General features: G+C 40.8%; 1 protein-coding gene across 1 annotated transcript in view; it reads right to left on the reverse strand.

Annotated features, from left to right (window-relative positions):
* DNAJC11 (DnaJ heat shock protein family (Hsp40) member C11) overlaps window positions 1-25,126 on the reverse strand; it is a 94,325-nt gene that overhangs the window by 41,641 nt on the left and 27,558 nt on the right. The window contains exons 2-4 of the mRNA XM_007942588.2: window positions 19,801-19,930; window positions 16,932-17,005; window positions 8,210-8,311 (exon numbers count right to left, since the gene is read on the reverse strand). Coding sequence (XP_007940779.1) covers window positions 8,210-8,311; window positions 16,932-17,005; window positions 19,801-19,930 — 306 coding nt within the window. The remainder of the gene's footprint in view (window positions 1-8,209; window positions 8,312-16,931; window positions 17,006-19,800; window positions 19,931-25,126) is intronic.

Raw genomic sequence — 25,126 nt, forward strand, 5'->3', positions numbered from 1 at the left:
TTCCCCCCTTTTTAGTTTGTAGTTGTCCTCATTTATCAATTGATATCTCTGGTTCCCTGTTTACAATCTTTTAGGCTTATTTACTTTGGATACTTCTATAACTGGGTTGGTTTCTGGGTTATGTCATCATGTGTATTAATGGTCAGTTATTGTTCGCTGTTGCTGGTGCTCTGCCCAAAGGACTCCCTTTATCATCTCTTGTAAGGTTGGTCTGGTTTTAACAAATTCTCTTCATTTATGCTTATCTGGAAATGCCCTGATTTCACCATCATATCAGAGGGACAATTTTGCTGAGTATATAATTCTTGGTTGGAAGTTTTGTTTCTTTCAGGGTTTTATATATACCATCCTGTTGTCTTCTTGCCTGCATGGTTTCTGCTGAGAAATCTGAGCTTAGTCTTATTGGTTGCCCCTTGTGGGTAACTTGTCGTTTTTTTGTGTGCTGCTGTCAGGATTCTTTGTCTTTGGTTTTGGTGAGTTTGATGAAAATATGTCTTGGTGATTTTCATTTGGGGTCTATACTGTTTGGGGTTTGTTGGACTTCTTGAATGGATACATTCTCATCTTTCATCATACCAGGAAAATTCTCTTCCAACAAATCTCTGACAATTTTCTCTGTGGTTTCATTTGTCTCTTCCTGTTCTGGAATTCTGATGACACGTAGGTTATTCCTTTTGATGGTATCCCACGTGAACTTTAGGCTTTCTTCATTTTGTTTTGATGATCTTTTTTCTGATTGATCCCTTTCTAAAGAACTATTGAAGCATTTGCCTTCAATCTCACTAATTCTGTCTTCCACTGATTTAATTCCACTCCTCTGCCCATTCAATGGGAGCTCTGGTAGTGTAGTGCCTAAGGCACTTGACTGCTAACCAGAAGGTTGGCAGTTCAAACCTACCAGCCACTCCTTGGAAGGTTGGGCAATCTACTACTGTAATGATACAGCCTTGGAAACCCAAGGAGAGGTTGCTAAGAGTCGGGTCTGACTCGACAGCACATAACAACAACAACAACAAAAAAAAAACAACAACAACAGCCCATTCAATGTGTTATCTGTTTCTGAAAATTTAGTATTAATCTTCTGGATAGCTGTCTGTAACTTTTGTATCATTTCTAATTTTTCATTTTGTTCCTGTATTGTCTTTTGAAATAGTTCTAGGGTTTTCTCCAATTTTGTCAGTATTTTCCTTGATCTCTCTCTCAATCCATTGAAGGTACCTAAATATAATTCTTTTGAATTCCTTTTCAGGGAGTTCCAATGCTGCGTCTTCCTCAGGGATGTGTTTTGGGTCTGTACCCTAGTCCCTTGTTTCTCCTGCTTTATCTTGCTTCTTTGTGTGAACTATGATGTTCTGTTTTCTCAGAGGCATTGTGATGTTTTTGTGTTTATATTTAATTGGTGATTTTATGTTGGAGTGACTTGCCCACAATTTTTGTTTTCTTTGTATGTCATCTATGTAAGCAGGGTGCTGTGCTATGCTCCTCTATTTGCTAGTTGGCAGCACTATACATTCACCACCTGTCTCCTTTCCCTCTGACAGTCTCCCATATGTCCCTGCCATCCTTGACAAAGAGAGCCTATTCTTAGGTCCTGTTTTTGTTCAGGTTTTTCCACTAGTTGGTGCCTAATCCACTTCTGTATACTTCCTTTCAAAGTTTAGGGCTCCAGGATTATCTTCTGTATCTCTGTCAATTGGTTTCTCTTTTCTTTGTTGAAAAGGGTCTTTGTAGCTTGTCTGCCTATTAGTCCTCCATCTTCTTTTTTTATGTTAGCTTTATACCCCTGGCCTCTTGGAAGATGAGGTCCTTAGTATGTATGTCAAGACAAAATAGCGGATAAAGTGCAGTTTCCATGAATCCACAGTAGCCTGACTTGTTCAATGTTCCTTATACTTATCCTAGCTCATCTTCCTATAATATTCACTTATTCATTTTGGCTCTGTTCTTCTGAACCTGCTTCCTATCAGGCATATGAAGGTACTTTCTCACCCTCAACTGCTACTAATTTCTCCATCACTGTTCCAGCCACACTGGACTCTTTTCTATTTATTCCTCAAATCTACCCAACCTTTCCCCGGTTCCAGGCTTTGTGTTGGCTGTTTCTTCCATGTGGAATACCCCTCCTCAAATATCCACATGGCTAACTCTCTTATCTCCTTCTCATCTTGGTTCCAATGTCACCTTCTCAGTGAGGTGTGACCACCCTATTTAAAACTGCAACCTTCTCCCCTTTACCTTGCTCTGTTTCCTGCCTCATAGCATTTATCATCATCCAACATATAATTATGTATTATCTTTATTGCATATTATCTGTCTCCCTTTCTAGGATGTTAAGCTTCATGAGGGCTGGGTTTTGTGTGTTTTATTCTCTGCTATATGCCCACACATAGAGCAGAGCCTGGTATGCTATAGCCACCAAATCCATATTAATTGATGAATGAAGAATGACTCATCTTTATCCTATTCATCCCCCAATCCACAAAATATGTTAGACTGTTGCTAATATTAAGTCAATCAGTTAATTTTTTCCTGTTTCTTCCTTCCCTCATCGGCAGATTTATTCTTGTTAAATTTTACTGTGCTTTTGTTCCAGTTAGGAGCTCTGGTGACGTAGTGCCTAAGGCACTTGACTGCTAACCTGAAGTCTGGCGGTTCAAAGCCACTAGTCACTCCTCGGAAAGAAGGTTGGGCAATCTACTTCCGTAGTGATACCACCTTGGAAACTCAAGGAGGGGTTGCTATGAGTTGGATCCGACTCGATGGCAGTAAGTTTGTTTTTTTGGTTTCATTCCAGTTAACTGGGATCTCTAGAATCTTGATTTTGTCCTTCTGCCTTGGACTTGTGAATGTGAAGACATGTCTTCACTGACATTACTCATTGAAGTTCTGAGCATGAAAAGCCTCTCTCCCACAGTGAGAAGCTCCTTCACCAGGCTCGAGATGATATATTCATCAACCCTCTCTATAGAATCAGGTGTTCATTCAGCCAGGAATGCATCTTTCTGAATTACTTTCATGCTTAGATTTCTTTATCTGACCATAAGGATAACATGAGTAACTTCTGTCAAACGCGATCTCAATAGTAACTATTTACTCAAAAATCCCATCAAAAGAGGTGATAAGAGGCTATCTGCAATTTGCTCATTTTATAATTGATGAACATGATAGCCTTGTGATAATCATTTTCTCTGAGATGGAAGTGACCTGTATTCTCAAATTTTATGGGGGATCAAACTCAAATTTAGCAGGGTTTCTAAGACCAACTCCCACTCAGTCATCACTCTCCACCCCACCCTGCCCCATCTATACACAGCAATCTGAAAATTCTCAAATCTTCTTTGCAAGTGATTATGCTGACATGATGGGGATGGAACAGTTCTTCAAATCTTGTGAATCCCTCTGTGTCTTCTAAAAGGTCCCTGGGAGGCAGAAACAGTTTGCGCTCAACTACTAATCGAAAAGTTAGTGGTTTGAACCCACCCAGTGGTGTTGGGGAAAAAAGGCTCCTATGCAATTCAGCCAGTTCTACTCTGTAACACATGTATTGACTTGAGTCAGAAATGACTCAATGACAACGTGTGATTTTGGTGTAGTGGTTAAGGGATGTGGCTGCTAACCAAAAGGCTGGTGGTTCAAACTCCCCAGTTGGCCCGTAGAAGGAAGATGAGGCAGTCTGCTTCAGTAATTCCAAGGATTTATAGCCTTAGAAACCCAATGGAGGTTACTATGAGTTGGAATCTACTTGATGTAGTGAGTTTGACTTTTGTTTTAAATAGACAACTACCTTCTTTCTTCCCTAAAGCCTCAGTTTTATATAATAGCAATTTCCAGACTTCGTTAGCCAGGCTCTCCTCCTTTCTCTTTATACGACAATTTCCCACTTTCTCCAATTTCAATAGCAGCCCTTTTATGCATTCCGTAAATTGTCTCTTCCTGCTATTGAGCACAATAAACGTAGGGGTTCAAGGGGCTTTTCTTCTGCACTATGATCATGTCAGCCAAGTCAAGTCAGTTTTTTGACATCAGAATCATTTCCACAGAAACAGGCTGTCTTACTAACCATAGGATCGTTCTGATGATTACAACCATTAGCCACAGCAAGAAATTTTTTTTTTTTTTTTTTACAAACCCTTTAAATATAACTGAGTTATATACCAATACACTTTAATAAAAACATTTGGGGATTTAAAAAAAAAAAATTGTATAGTTACGCACTTCACTACAGTATTTAAACTTTTTTTCTTATAAAGCTAAATTGTGTTTTTAAGCTCTCAGTGACACTGATAATGTAGCCTTTCTAAAATCAGAAAGGAGGTCTTGCCAGGAAAAGAAAAGTGGAATGGTCCAGGAAATAATATAACAATCTCCATGAAACAATTACGTAACCAGGTCAAAAAAATATAAAGCAATCTATATCCTCAGAGACAGACAATCAAGCCCCCCCAAATAATTCTAAACTTAATCCTCTGCTCCACACAGGATCTAAACAAGTTCATTAAGAAGGCAATAATAAAGTCAGACAACGCTGCCTGGGATCTAGTTGTCTTCTAAAGACTCTCAAAGCGGCTGCCGTCCAGAGAGAGAAGATTTATGGGTATTAACAAAAGAAAGGAATTAAAATAATCAATATGAAGTTAATATAGCATAGAACCATCCTATTCTATGAGCTTAGTTCCTAAAAGGCAAGAAATGTAGGTGGATTATACAAAATAAAATACAGATCTTAAAATCGGACAAGGATGACCAGGGTGGTCTAGTCAGACTCTAAGCACACACGGTTCTTGCAGGTAATCCTCATGTCTTGTCTGGCCAGTTTTCCTTCCCTGACACAGCTCCACAGGGAAGGCCTGGGAGATGCTAGTCCACAGCAACCTGAGTGTGGCATTTTCCAGCAAGAAATACAGACGGGAGAATTTTATTCCATTAAACTCACTTCCATCGAGTCAATTCCGATTCACAGTGACTCCCTTTGGGTTTCCAAGGTGGTAAATCTTTATGGAAGTAGATTGCCCAGTCTTCCTTCCATGGAGTGGCTGATGGATTTGAACCGCCAGACTTCTGGCCAGCAGTCAAATGCCTTAGGCACTACCCCAACAGAGCTCCCTTAGGGCAAAGCAAAGGTATTAGAAGTAACGTTGTTGGGGTCCAAGAATTCAACCTATGCAGTCAGTACACAGAGAGAAACTGGGCTAAGGCCAGAGGACAGCTGTGACCAAGGCCACAGGACTGGAAAGTAGAAAGACCATGATCTAGGGCTCTTGACCTAAGTACAAGGCTCTCCCACATTACCTCTGGTGTGTGTGTGTGTGTGTGTGTGTATGTGTATCAGGTGGGGAGCTAAGAGGAAAAGTGGATACACTGGAGCTGGCTATTCTACTGATTCCTCTCGGGCTGATGGAGTTGGCAGAGGGCCATTTTCAAATCCTAGCTGAAAGATTCTACCAAACTCAGCCATCGTGGGGCAAAGGAAGTATCTTGGTGAGCCAAGTAATTTCCACTTCTGTCAAATAAGTATCAAAACAAAATTTAGTCTTCACCTCCCCTTGGTATAATCATACACTTGGCATTTATATAGTAGACTTAACTTTCTCTAATAAGTTGACACCTTTTTCATGTTTTTTCAATCTCTTAACAACCTGGCATGGGAGTTCAGACAGATGTCCTCATTTTACACATGAGCAAACTAAGAGGTGAAACTGTTTGCTCTGGGTCCCATCTTATTAGTGTCAGCATCATTATTTCTAACATGGACCTTTTTGTTCCTGGTATACACATCCTATGTGTGTCTATACTAAGAACATATAGGATATGAATACAACTGGAAAATCCCTACCTAGTAAACTCTCATTGATAATAACGGTAAGAAACATTCATCAGAGTTTCAAGTGGCAGCACCACAAATGGCCCAGTTTGCTAATCCCCAAGTAGCTGTGGTCCTTTGTGGGGGTCCAGGTGATAGGCCAGTGCTGATCCCTACGGTGGTCAACAGGACCCTTCTCCCTGTGGTCGTCTTAAAGATCACCCCTTTATCCTTAGGATAAGAATGTTCAAAGCCTTTCTGCTCATCTTGAAAAGCAAAACAAAACTCGGCAATGAAATAAAAATCCCCGTTTAAAATCTCTCCTTAGAATGTTGCATAGCCAACATCTGGCTATCACTCAGTATTTCTGGTTAAAAAATGTTTTATTTATTTGGAAGCAGTTTATAGAAGCAGCAAAGTATTGGAAATTTTAGAATAACTTGCGTGCTTGTATGAAATGATCACAGCTGTGCTCCCTCATTTCACAGAAACATGGCTCAGAGACATATTTCCATAGAATTCCAATAAGCAATTGCTGCACATACCCAGATGGCCAATTTTATCACAGGACACAGAGCCTCAGGACTAGAGTGAGGCTCTCTTTCCTTTCAGTGCTCTGAATGCTAGGCAACTCCAGCCAGAACAGCAAAACTAACAATGTAACAAATAGCCTATTCCTGCCAGGCCCCTGTCCCGCCAGCCCCCATCCCTCATCTGCCAGCGATGCCTTTCAAACCAGACCTCCTCCCAATGTACTGGAGGACCTGGGCTTCAGGCTGGAGGAGGGAGGGGCGTCAGAGAAGGGACCCAGAGACAGAATGCCTCAGGGCTTGTCAACTATTCCAATTATCTCAAACTCCCTGACTTTTTCAACTAGTGCTTCAGACCTCAACCCTCAATTGACTAAAGGTATCTTGGCCCTCCTGAAGTCATCTATTGAAGGGAGAGTGAGGGGGAAGGAAAGGAGGTGTTGTCATTGACAGATACCCTTTAAAATGTAGGATTCCAATAGATGGGAGAGCCCTCAACATGGAGTCCTTTAAATGTCGCTGTTAGTTGCTGTCGAGTCACTTCTGACTCCTGGTGACTCCACATGTGCACAGTAGAATTGCTTAGGGTTTCCAGGGTTGTGACCTTTAGGAAGCAGACTGTCAGGCCTTACTTCTGAGGTGCTTCTGGGCAGATATGGACAGCCAATCTTTCATTTAGTACTTGAGCACTTAAGCATTTGAACTACTCCAGGGATTCCCCTCAAAGTCATAGGAGTTTTATGTTTTTTTAAAATCTGTTTCTTAGAATGTATTTTGATCAGAAGTTCAGTTTACATGTTTCTCAAGCTAGCATTTTTTCCTTTTTCTTTAGGAGACTCAAAGAAAAATACTGAGGTTTCTTACTAATTTATGAGGTTTCACCGTTCCTCCCAGCAATGCTGCTGAGCTGCAATGCATTATGGGAGCCTTGTAGAAGAGGCTGACAGGAGGGTGGGGCTGGGGTGGGGGTGTGGAGGAACTCCCAGCTCCCTATCATGACAGTGACAGGCTGCCTGCCAGGTCGTCCTGACCACATTGATAGTGCCCATCCATGGAAGTCATTTTATTAAACACTGGGCCATGTTCAATAAGCCATTCAGTACAACTGGCATCTCAAAGCCACCAAGATACCTTATTTGTACAGGGCTGGAGCACACATTCTGAACAATCTCCCTAGCAAACTGAAGGAGAAAGATATTATACATATGACAGAAAAGTTACTCTTAGACACAGGAACGTGACTGGGTTAAATGGCTCTACTCCATCAAAGACAGAAGTTAAAGAGGGCCACCTTATGGCAGTTGAAACAGCCTGGTGACTGGTGTCATGACACTGCTGTCCTGGAGTGACAAAAGCAGGGGCCTCTCCTTAATGCAGTCTGTAAATGCCCTAAACCTTTGGGATCATTCCGCTCTCTAAATGTTAACTGAGACACAAGTCATTCTATGGCCTTGATGCTTTGTTACGTGGTTGTCCCCCCTCTCCCCCCAACTGTCCTTTAACTTATTTCTACATGAGTAGGGGGTGGGGAGGAAGAGGAGGAAAAGTTCTTAAAGAACTAGTCTGAGTTGCTGCCTGGGAGGTGTCATTGGCGTGGAAAAACCATGAGATTGTTTCTGTCTTCAGTCCTTGTGATTCAAACACTCTTCTCTGGGGTAGCAGCAGCGGCGGCAGCAGCAGCAGCAGCAGCTTGGCTAATAGCCACCAGAGAGCTGCTTTCTAGAAAGGATACCACTCTGAGACAAAATAAACAAAATTTGTTCCAGCCAGTTCTGCATGTCATTACTTTCAAAAGCTACCAGCACCCAATTATTTTAGAACTGCCCTCTGGTGATGAAGCCTTTCAAGACACCCTCATTAGAACCGGCCCCCGGTGCACCTTAGGATTGGTTCGCTGTTGCAGTCTCCTTTCTTCCCTCTCCCTCTGTAGCCGTTCGAACTCTTCTCTAATTTCAGCTGGTGTTCGCCTCCTTTCCACAACCTATGGGCAGAGTCAAGAGGAAAAGACAGTTAAGGACCCAGAAAGTGAAAAAAAAAAACCATATATAAGGAGCTGACATAATCTGGTGGCGCAGTGCCTAAGGCATTTGAGTACTAACCAGAAGGCTGGTGGTTCAAACCCACCAGCCACTCCTCGGAAGGAAGGGTGGGCAATCTACTTCCGTAGTGATACTGCCTTGAATACCCAAGCAGGGGTCGCTATGAATCAGATCTGACTCAACAGCAGTGAGTTTGGTTTTATTTTTAATTTTTATTTTTGGTAAAAAGAGGGAGGTGGTTATTTTTAAGGAATTAAAAAAATAAAAGGTGGTTTAAGATTGTCTAAGAACAAATAAAATGTCCCAACTGGTGTCACTGTTCTGTGGCCTTGCAAACCTTCATGGCTATATTTCCCTGACATGGCAAGGTCATTCTTAAAACTCTCAGTTCTTAAAAACATCCAGCCCATGTGTACCTATTTATGACACTTTCACTTCCTTACAGCTACTCTATTATCTAGGACAAAACAAAAGCAAGGTAGAGTTTTTTAGTTTCCATTATCTTCTCAATCTTCTTTTAGCCTCTTCCTTGCTCAAAAAACAAAAATAAAAAGGCTTCAGGGAAATGTAGGCAGGTAATCAATCATTCCATTCAACCTTGATTTTAAACTTTTTTTTTTTTTTTTTATTAGGATTTGGGTGAAGATTTACAGAGTAAATTCACTTTTCATACAGCAGTTCACATATACTTTGTCTCATGTCATTGACCAAAATTTACAATGCAGCAGCTCCCCTCCCACTTCCTCCCCATAGTTACCTCCTCCCAGTGTCCATCCCTTCATACTCTTCGAGAGGCCCATTGTCTGCCAACCCTGTATATGATCTTGAATACACTCTCCATTTAGACATACATAATTGTTTAGCTTGTTCACCCATCTATCCATCCCTATACCCATGTTTGCTTTCATTAACAACTCAGTATTGTATTTACAAAGGGGTTCATATTTGTTGTTTGTACTGCCCATGTAACTCTCTCTGTCTTTCTCATCCTCAATGCTGCCATATTGGTCACTCACATTTGGTACATTGCCCTTCTCTTCACCCAAATCAATATTTATCTCTATCTATCTAACAGCATTCCCTCCCCCTTCCCTCCCACCCCTGGTAACCAACAAAGAAAATGTCCTCCAATATATAAACATTTCCTTAACTTTTACAATAACGGACTAATACAATATTTGTCCTTTTGTGACTGACTTATTTCGCTCAGCATAATGTCCTCCAAGTTCATCCACGTTATGCGGTGTTTTGCAGACTCCACATCATTCTTTAGCGTTGCATAGTATTCCATTGTGTGAATGTACCAAAGTTTGGTTATCCATTCCTCAGTTGTTGGACATCTAGGTTGTTTCCAAGTTTTGGCTATTGTAAATAGTGCTGCGATGAACATCGGCGTGCATATATCCGTTCTTGCCATGGCTCTCACTTCTTTAGGGTATACACCCAGCAATGGGATGGCTGGGTCAAATGGCACTTGTATCTCCAACTTTTGAAGGAATCGCCATACTGCTTTCCACAATGGTTGTACCATTTTACAGTCCCACCAGCAGTGTATGAGAGTCCCAATCTCTCCACAACCTCGCCAGCATTTGTTATTTTCTGTCTTGTTGAACTTTGCTACTAGTGCTGGAGCAAGATGGTATCTCATTGTTGTTCTGATTTGCATCTCTCTAATAGCTAATGATCGTGAGCATTTCTTCATATGTTTGTTGGCCGCTTGAATATCCTCCTTGGTGAAGTGTCTGTTCATGTCTTCTGCCCATTTTTTAATTGGATTGTTTGTCTTTTTGTTATTGAGGTGTTGGAGTGTTCTATAAATTCTAGAGATTAAGTCCCTTGTCAGATATGTTATTACCAAATATTTTTTCCCAATCTGTAGGTTCTCTTTTGACTCTTTTGGAGAAGTCTTTGGAAGCACATAAACATTTAATTTTTAGAAGGTCCCAATCATCTGGCTTCTCTTCTGCTGTTGGTGCATTTTGAATTATGCTTGGTAGTCTATTTATACCAAATATTAGGGCCCTTAAGTTTGAGGATTTTAAACATTTTTTTAATCATTCCAAAAAACCAAACTCACTGCCACCGAGTCATTTCCAACTCATAGTGACCCCCACTGGGTTTCTGAGGTGGTAGATCTTTACAGAAGTAGATAGCCCCATCTTCCTTCCACAGAGCAGCTGGTGGGTTTGAACTGCCAACTGTCTGGTTAGCAGTCAGAGGCTGAGGCACTGTGCCACCAGAGCTCTTTTAAATCCCAGTTCAGTGAACATGTGACTGTGCTATCACCAATGATCTAGATCCCAGCCAATGGTGGCCTAAGTGACACATTACTAAGGACAAGGAGCATCTGGGTGTGAGGCTTTAGGGCTGGATGAGAAGCTCTTCCTAACTTGAATGAAGGTTTCATAATTGAATACTCTATTCAATAGGAGGGAGCCCTGGTGGCATAGTGCCTAAGTCATTTGGCTGCTAACCAGAAGGCTGGCAGTTCAAACCCACCAGCCAGTCCTTGGAAGGAAGACTGGACAATCTACTTCCATAGAGATACCCAAAGACCCCAAGAAGGGGTCGCTATGAGTTGGAACTGAATCAACGGCAGTGAATTTGGTTTTTTGGTTTTTATTCAACAGGAGCTCTGGTGGCATAGAGCGTAAGGCATGTGACTGCTAACCAGAAGGTTGGCGGTTCAAATCCACCAGCCACTCTGCAGAAGGAAGACTGGACAATCTACTTTTGTAAAGATTTACCACCCCAGAAACCCAAAGAGGGTCACTATGAGTCGGAATTGATTCGATGGCAGTGAGTTTGGTTTTTCTATTCAGTAAGATGCTATCTTTAAAAGGTAGATTAAACATGTTTGATTAGCCATAACTGTAACCAATGACACACACAGACCCATGAATATGCCCATATACTGATTTTTCTTCCATAAACAGATTTATTATACAATTCCAGGAATTAAAATCCCAGAGTTAAACCCTGCAGGAAATCCAAATGACTAGGAAGCATCAGGCTCCACAGAGGCCAAAGCAGGACAAGATTTGTGCTCAAGAATTCTAGCTATTTAACCTCTGAAGAGTGATTAACAGCCATAAATGACGTTCTCTCTGACACACGGTGATAAGCTAAAGAGGCAGATATTCCAAAGGTGTCAGGTCATTCCATTTCTAGTCATAATTTACTCAAGTTTTAGAAATAGTTGGCACATAGTCAGAGCCAATTGCAAAGTCAAAGTGGCTGCCCCCTCTAGAGCAGTGAAGACATCTAGCCAGGCAGGGCATCTCACGCTTTGCTCCCACAGGTCCCCTACATCCTTTATTATTTATATCCTTCTTTAAACAGAGCACATTAGGATGGGGAATGGAATAAAACTAAGCCAGCTGGAACTCACAATTTTTTTTTTCCATCTCAGCAACCTTGAGGCATAAGCATCTAGGAACACAGCATTCTAAACTGCACAACTGGTAAATATCAGATATTCTCAATGATCTTCATGAACAGAAATATCACATGCAGCCAGTGAACATGAATTTATATATATATTGTTCACTGTGACCATTCACCTACTAAGTCTAGCCTGTGGCAGCCAAGAAGACTACTTTGCAGAAATGGGGGATAAGGAGATCTCTAAAATCTAGATGCACAGTGGGAAGAGGATGGAAACCTGGGTTCTCTAGCCTGGACATTACCTTTAACCTCAGGCAAATCACTTTGCCTCTCTAAGCACCAGTTTGTCTGCTCCAAAATGAGGGGGTTTAAATTAGATGATTCCTGACATGCTGTCTGGTTCTAAAATGCTATGATTCTAGCAAGTCAATGCTTTATTTTGGAATAATTTTAGAAAATTATCTACAACTTTAGAAAGTTGCCACAGCAATGTAGAAAGTTCTTATATACCCTTTACCCAGCTTCCCTGAATGTGAACATCTTACACAACCGGGAACATCTTGATGAATCTAAGAAACTAACATCTGTACACTACCATTAACTAGGCCCAGACTTTTTTAGATCTCACTGGTTTTCCCATAACATCTTTCTTTCATTCTAGGGTCCAAATGAGGACACCATATTGCAGTTAGTTGTCATATCTCCTTAGTGTCCTCTGGTCTGTGACAATTTCTCAGTCTTTCTATATTTCTCATGATCTTGGCCCTAGCACAACTAGTCAACTTTTAATGGAGGTTTATCTTTCCAGGTCTCAGAAGGAAGGCTTGGCAATCTACTTCGGAAAAATCTGTGACTGAGCACCCTGCAGAGCACAGTTCTAGTCTCACGTGTGTGGACTCATGAGTCATAATCGACTCCTGGACATCTAGTTTACCATTTTATTTTTTTAAAAAACCTTTCTTATACATTGTAAGACTGAAGTTGAAGAGAAATATGGGTCATGTAAAGTGAAAAACGGTAATGTAAACAACTGCAGCCCAAAGTTAAATTATGGATGACCCGGGCCAAAGGAGGCACCTCTAAATGTAATCCAGAGTCTGGAAGTGATTTCTGCAGATGATCTGAGCTGTTGGTTTCTACTCCACTTGCCAGCCTTTGTCAGATTCACAGATCAAGGTTGGATTTTGGCCATTGTGAAGAAAACATCAAATTCCTTTTCAACGTGGACATCCCCACAAAAACTGCCAACCAATTTCAAGAACTCAAATGGGTGTTTTTACAAGTTGGGAACTGTTATATCTCACTCCTTTGGAATCCTGCCAGAGGATGACAAAGTCTCTTGAAGGTCACAAAAATGTATCAGATGATTGAAAACAGTGCCAATATTTTACACAATCTAAAAAAGCTCAAATTTCACTTCCAGGTTCTACCAATAAGATGGGAGCTAATATTACTGCAGCACAGGGAGTGACAATCTTGTGGAGTGCTTTGAGATCTCTGGATTCAAGGCATCTCAGACATCTGGGACATTAACAGTGGCATTACTGGAGGGGTAAGGGGGTGCAGACCCCACTATGTGATGCTGTTGGAGGGGGTGCCCTTTTGTGTAGTGTTTTAGCAGAAATGTATCTTTGTAGTGAGTTAAAACAACAAAAACATTTTTTGTAAGCCCAGCTTACATGTATCAATATACTAACAGGGCTAAACCTCTATGTTAATTTACTTTTTGAGCCTTCAATTGCTCTCTGGTCAGAGATGTCATTATTACCCAATTACAATAATGCCTTGAATCCCGTGGTTCTGCCTGCATGCACTAGAAGCACGTGGTATTGTTTTTGTTGCTGCTGGTGTTTTTACAGTCTCTAATTTTGTCAAATTTTCTGGTGTTTTAGCTACAATGTTGTGGTAATTAGTATCAGTGAACCTTTATCGAAAACTTTGAGAATGAAGCAGTTATTAAAGGAAGAGAAGGACAAAAATCAAAAAAGTCTTCTGTTCAAGTTACTAATAATGTTGTAATTCAATGTAGAAGGATTTTATGAAACAATTTTGTTGTCAGTATTTATATAATCTAAGAAATATTACATTTAAGCAATTTATAACTATATTTACCACATTACATTCCATGATTAAAATTGAAAATAAACATTACTAAAGAGTCTGTATGGTCTGGTACAGAAGGAGGTAGTTCCATGGGGATGAGGTGACACCAACCCTAGTGACACCAATGGGCATTAACAATATCCTTCACTCTCCACTAACGACAAGGCACTTAGCCTAACAAATATGCGGTAAATGGATATACTTCAGCAATTGGAAAAGTTTAATAGTCTAAAAATACTCGCAACAGCATGAAGGGAATACAGCTTTCCCCCCTGGAGTGGTAGCGATTACAGAAGTAGGAGAAGCCTCATATTAAACAATTCATCCGGCTGCAGGAATCCCTCTAAGGGATGTTGATGCTAGCTCCATAAAATGAGCTTGAGTTCAGTGAGACTCTTCCTTCAAGTATAAATAATGGGTTCAATTTTCCTATGGTATGTTAGGCACTGACACATCTCTGCGTAAATATCTGGGGAGGTATCTCCACATAGTCTTCACTGAAGGCATTTTTATCTTACAGTGAAGGCTTAGCATTAAGATGAAAAAAAACCAGGCCACATTCTGATTGATGAGAACTTAACTTCCTTGAAGTAGTTCACTAGAAAATAAGAATATAAAAGCACATTCAAAGGTGTATTCACCCCTGCAACTGCCTACAGAGCTTTACAATCACTACTGCCTGGGGTTTTGTTGTGATTTTTGTCGGCAGATATTCTGGTTTGGCAACGGGAAACCGTGAAATACTTTGCCAGGAAGATACTGCTCCATTGCTCCAATTAGAGTTAGGATAATGCTGCTGGGAATTAAAAACCCAGACTCAGAAGGGGTAATAGGTAATAGGGGTTGGTATGGGTTGAACTGTGTCACCAAAAAAGATATGTTGAAGCCCTAACCCCTGTAACTTCTGAATGTGACCTTATTTGGAAACAGGGCTTTTGCAGAAGTAATTAGTTAAATTAACAAGAGGTCATACTAGAGTAAAGTGGGCCCTAGTATGACTGGTGTCCTTATAAAAAGAGAAGAGACACACAGCTGCAGAGGGAACATGGCCATGTGAAGACAGAGACAGAGATTGGAGTGGTGCTGCCACAAGCCAAGGAATGTCTGGGGCTACTTAAAGCTGAGAGATGACAAGGAAGGATCTTCCCGTAGAGACTTCAAAGAGAACATGACCTGGTAACACCCTGAATTTGGACTTCTAGTCTCCAGAATTGTGAGAGAATAAATTTCTGTTGTTTTAAGTTTTCTATTGCTGCTGTAACAAGGTACTTAGCTTGTGGTACCTTGTTATAGCAGCCCTAGCAAACTATTATAGGGGCCTACAGTTTGCAGTGACCCTGCCTGCTGCCATGAAAAGCTATAACCAATCCACATAAAAAAAACCAAACAAGGTAGCTTTATTGATACTGTTTTCTATCAGTAGTGTAATTAATTAATATGAGGAAAAATTGAATAAGTAAAACAGGATTCTATTTTCCTTTTTTGAGTGAAAAAATGCTAAGTTATTAACCTTAACACTTAGCTACACTGAACCAATGTGACAGGAAGCATTGCTAGTTCCATCAACCTAGAGGCCACAAATCAAATGCCTTTTGGTACCAGGCAGGACACATAAAGGAGTAGGTATAATACTAGGGAGTGGTAGGGACTGGGACAGACTGGGCTGTACAGAAGGGCAAGGGTGCCTCAGATTTAGCTGAGTGCTGCCTCATGTGGGAGTTCAGATCCAGTGTTACCAGATCTGATTTTTCAAGAGAAGACAAAAGAGTGGATATCATGCAAAATCTCCCAAGTTTTAAAAGTAAACAACTACAATTCATGGATGGGGTAATCAAAACATGGCAGTAGGTTTGCTATGGCCCACAAAACACCAATATTAAGCAGCAGTGGAAAAGAGAATGGAATCCATTTTGCCTCTCTTCTATGCCCTATCTCAGGGCATTTAGAAGGTCTGTGTATTAGAATTAGAAGAGATAGGTACACTTGTTCAAGATTAAATACTAAAATAACTTCAAGGGAAATCTTACATGATGATTAAAAAAAAAAACCTCAATGATACTCAATTTAATGTTAACAGTTTATCAAAACTTCTTGGTAATTAGAACCAATTAAGTTAGTAACATCTATATATTCCTATAGCAATTTAGAGTTTTGCAACCAATTTTTGCACTCATTTTTCTACCTGCTTCGCACATCTTTGTTTTTCAGGTAATAAAATAGAAGCACAAAGCAGCCAAATGACTTGCCCGAGGGTTGGTATCTAGTGGTTTAGCAAAAGAAACAAAGGGAGTCTTTTGAATTCTAGTCTATTGTTCTCACATAGCATGGCATCCAGATTAACCTGTTTGATAGATACCTGCTGTATTTTTTAACTTTATTATATTGGACAAGATTTTGTATGTTCCATTATCACAACTGTCTGATCTGCAAAACATCATGGGGATGGTGCAGGTCTGCAACTGGTCATGGGGAGCCACAGGACTGGGCAGCGATTCTCTTGTGCAGTGGTCACAATTGGGGCTATTCAGTGGCAGCTAACAACCACAACATTACAGATCATCAGAGTTGGAAGGGTCATTTGAGAAAATTTAATCCAGTAGTTCTCAACTTTTTTCTGCTTCTATTTTATTGACATGCACACAACAATACCAAGAGAAACATTTCCTAAATGCAGTTATTTGAACCTAAGACGGAGAGAGAAGCACAGAACTGTGGAGGGTAGAAGGGAGTCTGTGTAGAGAGAACTGAACCCTTGCAGGTATTGTCTTCCCTCAACCTCGCATCCTGCCTGGTCCCAACCCTATCCTCTGGTTAAAAATTACTGGTAGGTATAGTCCATCTCTCTTACCTGTTACTTGACAGGTGAGAAAACGAATGACAAGGTAAAATGACTGACTTGCCCAAGTTTACAGTGTTACTGGCAAAGCCAAGTATAGTATTCAACCCCTTAAACCCAAATACAAGGCAAGAAAAGGGACTGTTCTTAAAGACATTACCATAATCTGTGGGTTTTGGGAGTTGTTTTATTGTGTTTAATGACCTTTCTGGGACTCCAGACGCAGTTTCTCTTACCTCCCATCCTTCCATTTCCAGTCCTCTCTTCCCATATATATCATAGATGGCCCTGGTTTGGGGGTCACTAAGCACTGCAAATTAAAAATCAAACATGTTTACAAAGTCAAAATTTACCTTTCAGTCCCATCAGACAACACTAACAACAGTATTACGTAAGTCCATCTTTTTTCTTCTTTCCTTTCCAATCACAACTTCCTAGGGAACCTCTTTATTTCCTACATCCCTCGGACTTGTTTTTCTGATCCAACCTAGGACACTGTAAGGCATCCTTTGTAGGAAGCTATGTTGTTTTTAAAAGAATTTAGTAAATTTCTGCCATAGTATATAAATTGGCTTGAAAGAATTAATTTCAGTTTCTAAAGAAACTTCATGTAAACCTAGGGACAGGTTCTGATACTGGAAAAGTCTGATGTTATTTTATTATTTATATTTTTTTATTATTTACTAACTCCTAAGAAAGTCTGGGGTCCTGGGTGGTGCAAATGGTTAAGTGCTCAATAACTAGCCCAAACGTTGGCAGTTTGAACCCACTCAGAGATGCCTTGGAATATAGGCTCGGCAATCTGCTTCCAAAAGGTCATAGCCTTAAAAATGGAGAGTTCTACTCTGGACATATGGGATCTCCAGGAATTAGAATTGATGGCAACTGCCAACAAGAAAGTCTGTATTTTTTTGCACTTCTCTTCTTTACTTGTAAGTCATTTTAACCCTAAGACACAAAGTACTGATCACAATAGTGTTGGCCACACTGCTTAAAGGACATCAGAAAAAGATCTCTCCCTAAAGGTTAGGGCGATTCAAAGAGTATCCAAACCAGATGTAAATGCTGGTGACGCTCACAGTCCTTATCTTCCTTCTCTGCTCTGCCAATTTCTGTTCAAGACCTTTGCATCTTACCCTCCCCAGAGACTTCCCATATATTTTTAGGCCTAATTAAAAAACGATGTAAATGATTCTATCCATATTCAAATCTAATGGGCAAGGAAGAAATGCTGACTGTTGGAAAACATGGGAGCCCAACTTCGTCAGTTGATCTGCAGGATTTAATAACAAATTATTTATTCACTATTTTACTCGAGCCTCCCTTTAGGCTCAACACTGGGGGCAGGTTTGCTGCCGCAGCATTTTCACAGTCATTGGTTGGGTTTGCCTGTTAACTCTTCCCCAAATCTCTAAAATGATACAAACAAGCTGTGTGGATAATTCAGACACAGCAGTAAAATTAAGCCAGCCATCCAGGCAACAGAATGTGATAAAAGGAAAGGCATTTGGTCAAGACCAACAGGCAAACTGATGTCCCTATGAACAGAATGAAATTAGGCAATGACAGGATGCCACACTTACTGTGCCTGACACCTGATTTTTGCTGGTCATTAACATCTAACTTTTAGGTATAACTATACAAGGAGCTCTGGTAGCATAGTGGCTAAGACACTTGCCTGCTAACCAGACGGCTGGCGGTTCAAACCCACCAGCCACTCCTCGGAAGGAAGGTTGGGCAATCCTACTTCCGTAGTGATACTGCCTCGGAAACCCAAGGAGGGGTCGCTATGAGTCGTGGCCGACTCGACGGCACATAACAACAACAACATACAATATATGCTTTTAGGTCTACAATGAGAAATCTTTATTTTGTGAAAACACACATTTTCTGATGTGTAGTCTGTCTAATTAATTAAGGGGCAAACTAACAAATAGTTTGGGAATTAATAATATATTTCATACATGTTCTCAGAACGATTTTAATATTTTACAAAAAAAGAAAATAACACATTTTTTCTTTCTGATATACATAAGACAGAAGTACAGAAATCTGAATTTGTTTAATCTTATTTTTCTATTAACCTTCTTAACATCACTATTTTCTCTCTTGTTAAGACTTTTTACTGAATGCTATACAATCAATAAAATCACTTTCTGATGAAAAAAATGTTCTTGCATTTTCTTATACACAAAAAAGCTTTCTCATAATCATCAGCCTTTCACCTCTAAGGATTCTTTTCAGAAAAGAACTATTTAATAATCTAAAACTTGAGTATTCTGCAATTCAGAACCTGGTCTCCCACTTACCTGTATCTCTCTCCTTTCCTATTACTGGACACATGTTGCTTTCCAAAGCAAAATACTATTCTTTCAAACAACTCTTAATAAAAAGTACTAAATGGAATTACTTCTTTTATAACACTTCTTTTTTTTTCCCCTATATAGACAGTCCTTGGGTTACAAACTTAACTTACATACAATTTGTGGTTACGAACCAACCCCCGTAAAGCCTATTACACTAAAAATTCAGGGTATATACAATGGTTCAAAATAACAAATGGGCATGTACCATGCATCCAATCATTATTATTACTGTATTACTATATTATAGATGTTTTAATGTATCTGGAAGTGTTTCTTCAATGTTTTTTTATGCATAGAAAAGGCTCATTATAGACTATATACCCACTTCTTCTGCCACTGAGTTGATTCCAACTCACAGTGACCCAATAGGACAGAGTTGAATTGCCCCATAGGGTTTCCAAGGCTATAAATCTTTACGGAAGCAGATTGCTTCATCCTTCTCCCATGGAGCAGCTGGTGGGTTCAAACTACCGACCTTTTGGTTAGCAGCCCAATGCTTTAACCATAGTGGCACCAGAGCTCCCTATATACTGTATACTGAGGCAAACATTTGACTAACTGACGTTAGTTACATACTGTACCTAACTGTTCTGACTTACGTACAAATTCGACTTAAAGACAGACATAGGAAGGGAATTTGATCGTAATCTGGGGACTGCCTGTACTCTACAAATCAAGTTTCTTAAAAATCGATTATCTGCTACCAGGGTGTTTCTGCAAAGCCCAGCTGTCCACTGACCTTCATAGGCCTGGTGAACAAGGTTAAATAGTCGTTCTGCTTGTAATTTGAGCTCTGGGTCTCGGTGCTTGTCTGGATGGTACAGCATACACAGCCTCCGGTAGGCAGCTTTCAGCTCTTCACAAGAGGCCTACAGAAAGAAAAATTCCATTAGAGTACGATCAATGAGTCTTAAACATTATCATGATCAAAATCAGCCTTGAAATGGGGACCTGTCAGACACATTATAACATGTTTGCTCTCTAAATACAGGATATAATGAAGTTATGCTTTATTACCTCAATAAGGCTTTGTTTTCCCACAGTTAATAAAGTGATCAATTATGCACATCAATAGTGACCATGTTTTGATGGGAAATGCTGCTATCAGATGGAATGAAAGCTTGTGCCTCCATTTAAAAAAAAAAAAAAAAAAAAGTCTGTGGCTCAATGTGCTTGGAGCTTAAACTAAAAACACCACAGAGATCAGCTTATTCTCTAAGCTAAGTTATTTGAAGTAGACCATGCCAAAGTACTCTCAATACAGAATTTGTTCAGAAAGAAAAAAATGCTATGTGTAGACAGAAATGCCATGAATTTAATCAGTTTTTGACAAAAGAAACTCAATAAATATTAATCCTTAAATATCAAAGACAAATCAAATTGCAAAACCAGCATACATCTATAATTCTAAAAGGCAGCCCATAAAGCAGGCAAAAATGCTATCCTAAGTCCTTTCCCCAACACATACAACTCTCTAGTTACAAAAGTAGTCCATTTAGAGGGGAAAAGGCGTAGCACACCAACAGGACAGATGACACGGCTGGGGAAAATGGCACGGGGTGTTTTAATCACAGAGAAGGGAGGATGGCAGCTCAATGATAAACCTGGAATTCTTCTCTGCCTGCCTCACAGCCACCAAGAAGTTCCCATCAACAGACTCCCTTAGAGGCCCCAGAAAAGCTGCAGTCTGTCTGCTTGGCCCTTTAAGTCTGTTTTTTGAGAAGTATTATTTCTGATTTTCACATTACCCTCAGAGACCACTGTGGTCCACCAGAGGTGATGCTGAATTGGCTGCTCCATCAGGATGACTTATTAAGTAAACAGCACTTGTATTTTGGGAGGCAACCTCATCACTTTAACAGCCGAAGCACACTTCTGGGTCACTGACATGCCAGGGAAAGCTGGACAATGAATAAGGAAGACTGAAGAAGAACTGATGTCTTTGAGCCATGGTGTTAGCAAAGAATATTGAATGTACCATGGACTGCCAGAAGAATGAACAAATTTATCATGGAAGAAATATAGCCAAAACCTTCCTTAGAAAGGAGGATGGTGAAACTTTGTCTTCTGTACTTTGGACATGTTATCAGGAAAGATCAGTCCCTGGAGAAGGACCTCATGTTTGGTATAGTAGAGGGTCAGCAAAAGAGAGGGAGATCATCAACGAGATGGACTGGCATAGAGGTGCAGCTAGGAGCTCAACCACAGGAATAACTGTGAGGATGGCACAAGACCGGGCAGTATTTTGTTCTGTTATACACAGGGTCACTATGAGTTGGAAATGACTCGATGGCACCTAACAACAAGAAGTTATTCAGAAACCTGGAAAATTTATGCACGTTTGCCAGAAGATTTAAACCCAGAATTCTGAAGAACTATAGGAAGAATAGGAACTTTCGTGGCATAGTACCTAAGGCACTTGACTGCTAATCATAAGGCTGGCGGTTCAAACCCACCAGCCACTCCTCAGAAGGAAGGTTGGGCAATCTACATCTGTAGTGATACTGCCTTGGAAACCCAAGGAGGGGTCACTATGAGTCACATCCGACTCAAAGACAGTTTTTTTTTTTCAATAGGAACAATATAGTGAATGTGACCGGAAGGAGATGCAGAGGACAGGAGGCCAGACAGTCTTATGTGCTGGAGAGGGCTCCTCAGGGGAGGCCTGCATTCCAACTCCAGGTCCACTTGGGGTGACCTTTTACCACCTGCTTGGCCCATTTCCTGTCTGAGGAGTAGGTGGTTGACCTGAGAGCCTTTTCCAGCTCTACCTTTGCCTGATTCTCCATTCAGAGAAGGAACAGCTGAACCTGAGCCCCTCACCACTCCTTTAAACCAGGCCTGTGACCTGCACTGCTTGTTTGTTTAGACTGCTATGTTAAATCAGGAGCTCCTGGAAGGTTGCTATCACTACTTCATTAGAAAGGGATCAAGATCTGGTTGACTGAGTATCTTCATGGTTCCAAGGACTACGGAGACAGACTCCACCCTACTCTATCTCTACCTCTATCTCTTCTTGGTACAGCCTTTGGAAATGGCATTGAACAAAGCTTAGTTGACTACACTCCTCCTTTTCCATCTGGTTATCTGTGTGATTTACCCTTTGGTAATACACCAACCTTCAGTTCTAGTGGTTAAGACTGCAGGCTGTGGAGTCAAATGGCCTGTGCAGATACCAGATGTGTTACTTAAAAGCTTTGACTGTGAGCAGATTACTTTTCTGAGTTGTAGCCTCTACATCTGTAAAAGAGGATGATAGATAATAGTATCTGCCTCTCAGAGATGGCATGGAAATGAAATGAGATTATGACCATGAAGTGCTCCATGAAGTGTCCAACACACAGAAAAACTTCTAAATTATACCCTTTTCTATGTTTCTGGGTCTGCAAACATGGAGAAAAGAGCCTATCTCACAAGAATTACTGAGAGGATTAAATGAGAGAATATACATGTGCTTAAACAGTGCCTTGCCCACAGTAGGAATCCTACTAAGTCAGGGTCACTATGAGTTGAAATTGACTTGATGGCACCTAACAACAGCATGCCAACATTAAAGAGCCCTGGTGGCCCAATAGTTAAGCACTTCGTTGCCAACCAAAAGGTCAGTGGTATGAACTCACCAGCGGATCCACTAGAGAAAGATCTGGTGATCTGCTCCAGCAAAGATTACAGATTAAAGCAGAAACCCTAATGGGCTGTTCTCTGTCCTATAAGGTTGCTATGAGTTGGAATCGACTCAATAGCACACAACAATGATACTATCATGAAGAGGTTCTGATGGCACAACAGTTAAGTGCTTGTCTGTAAACTGAAAGGTTGGCTGTTCAAAACCATCCAGGGGCACTGTGGGATAAAGACCTAGACATGTGCTCCCATAAAGATTATAGCCTAGAAATCCATATGGGGCAGTTCTACTCTGATACATGGGGTAGCTATGAGTAAAAGATCAACTTGATGCTACCTAACAACAGCATGCTATCATTATAGGTCCCTAAGCTTTGGTGTCCCTAAGCGGTTGTTGTTAGGTGCTGCGTTAAGTCAGCTCGGACTCATAGGAGCTCTGGTAGCATAGTGCCTAAGTCATTTGACTGCTAACCAGAAGGCTGGTGGTTCAAACTCACCAGCCACTCCTCAGAAGGAAGGTTGGGCAATCTACCTCTGTAGTGATACAGTCTCAGAAACCCAAGGAGGGGTCGCCATGAGTCAGATACGACTCAAATAGCAGTGGGAGTTAAGTGGTGCAAAAGGTTTGTGCTTGACTGCTAACCTAGAGGCTGGTAGTTTGAACCTACCCAGCAGTACCATGGAAGACAAGCCTGGAGATCTGCTTCCATCAACACCACAGCCTAAAGAACTCTAGGGGGCTCAGTTCTACTCTATAACACATAGGGATGCATGCCACGTCAGAATCGACTTGATAGCACCTATATGCTGTCATTACTCTGACAGTTCCACTTTGATGTCCCTTTGGTAGCACATGTACTAAAACCAGAACATTCAGAGTACACTGTCCCAGTGCAAGGATGATGTGAACATTCATAATGTTCCTATCTTTTAGTCTTTGTTTTTTTCAATCAGCTTGTGAATATTCACTGAGCTGTACACATATGTATACCTTCCTGTATGTATGTATGTATGCTGTTAGGTGCTGTTGAGTCAGCTCCAATTCATAGTGACCCTATGTACAACAGAACCAAACACTGCCCGGTCCTGTGCCAGCCTCATAATGTTTGCTATGCCTGAGCCCATCGGTGCAGTCACTGTATCAATCCATCTCGCTGAGAGCCTTGCTCTTTTTCGATGACCCTCCAATTTACCAAGCATGATATCCTTCTCCAGGGAATGGTCTCTTCTGACAAAACCAAAGTAGGTGAGACGAAGTCTGGCCATTCTTGATTCCAAAGAGCATTCTTCCTGCACTTGTTCCAGGACAGATTTGTTAGTTCTACTGGTAGTAATGGTATTTTTAGTATTCTTCATCAGCACTACAACTCAAAAGCATCAAGTCTTCTTCGGCCTTCCTTACTCACTGTCCAGCTTTCACAGGCATGTGAGGTGATTGAAAATACCATGGCTTGGGTGGTGGTTGTTGTTGTTATATGCCATCGAGGCTCCGACTCATAGCGACCCCTCCTTCGGTTTCTGAGGCAGTATCACTACCGAAGTAGGATTGCCCAACCTTCCTTCCGAGGAGTGGCTGGTGGGTTTGAACCACCAGCCTTCTGGTTAGCAGGCAAGTGCCTTAGGTACTATGCTACCAGAGGGTTAGGCACACATTTTACTCTTCAAAGACACATCTTTGCTCTTCAGCACTTTAAAGAGGTCTTTTGCAGTAGATTTGCCCAGTACAACATTTTGTCTGATTTCTTGACTGTTGCTTCCAATGGTGTTGACTGTGAAACCAAGTAATATGAAATCTTTGACAACTTTAATCTTTTCTCCGTTTATTATGATGCTGCTTATGTTTCCAATGGTGCTGACTGTGGAACCAAGTAATATTAAATCTTTGACAACTTCAATCTTTTCTCCATTTATCATGATGCTGCTTATTGGTCAAGTTGCGAGGATTTTTGTTTTATGTTGAGGTATAACCCATACTGAAGGCTACAGACTTTGATCTTCATTATTAAGTGCTTCAAGTCATCTTCACTTTCAATAAACAAGGTTGTGTCACCTGCACGTCAGAGGTTGTTAATGAGTCTTCTTCCAATTCTGATGCCACATTCTTTCTCCATATAGTCCTGCTTCTTGGATTATTTTCTCAGCATACAGACTGAATTAAGTATGGTGAAAGGACACAGTCCCTTCCTGATTTGAAACCATGCAGTATCCCCCTTGTTCTGTTCAATGCATAGGTTCCTCATGAGTACAATTAAGTGTTCTGGAATTCCCATTCTTCCCAGCGTTATCCATAATTTGTCATGATCCACAGTCAAATGCTTTTGCATAGTCAACAAAACACAAGTAAGTATCTTCCTGGTATTCTTTGCTTTCAGCCAAGATCCATCTGACATCAGCAATGATATCCCTCATCCCGTGTCCTCTTCTGAATCCAGCTTGCATTT

The sequence above is a fragment of the Orycteropus afer genome, unplaced genomic scaffold, assembly GCF_000298275.1.
Source record: "Orycteropus afer afer isolate SDZICR_OR568_19922 unplaced genomic scaffold, OryAfe1.0 scaffold00094, whole genome shotgun sequence".
Taxonomy (NCBI): domain Eukaryota; kingdom Metazoa; phylum Chordata; class Mammalia; order Tubulidentata; family Orycteropodidae; genus Orycteropus; species Orycteropus afer.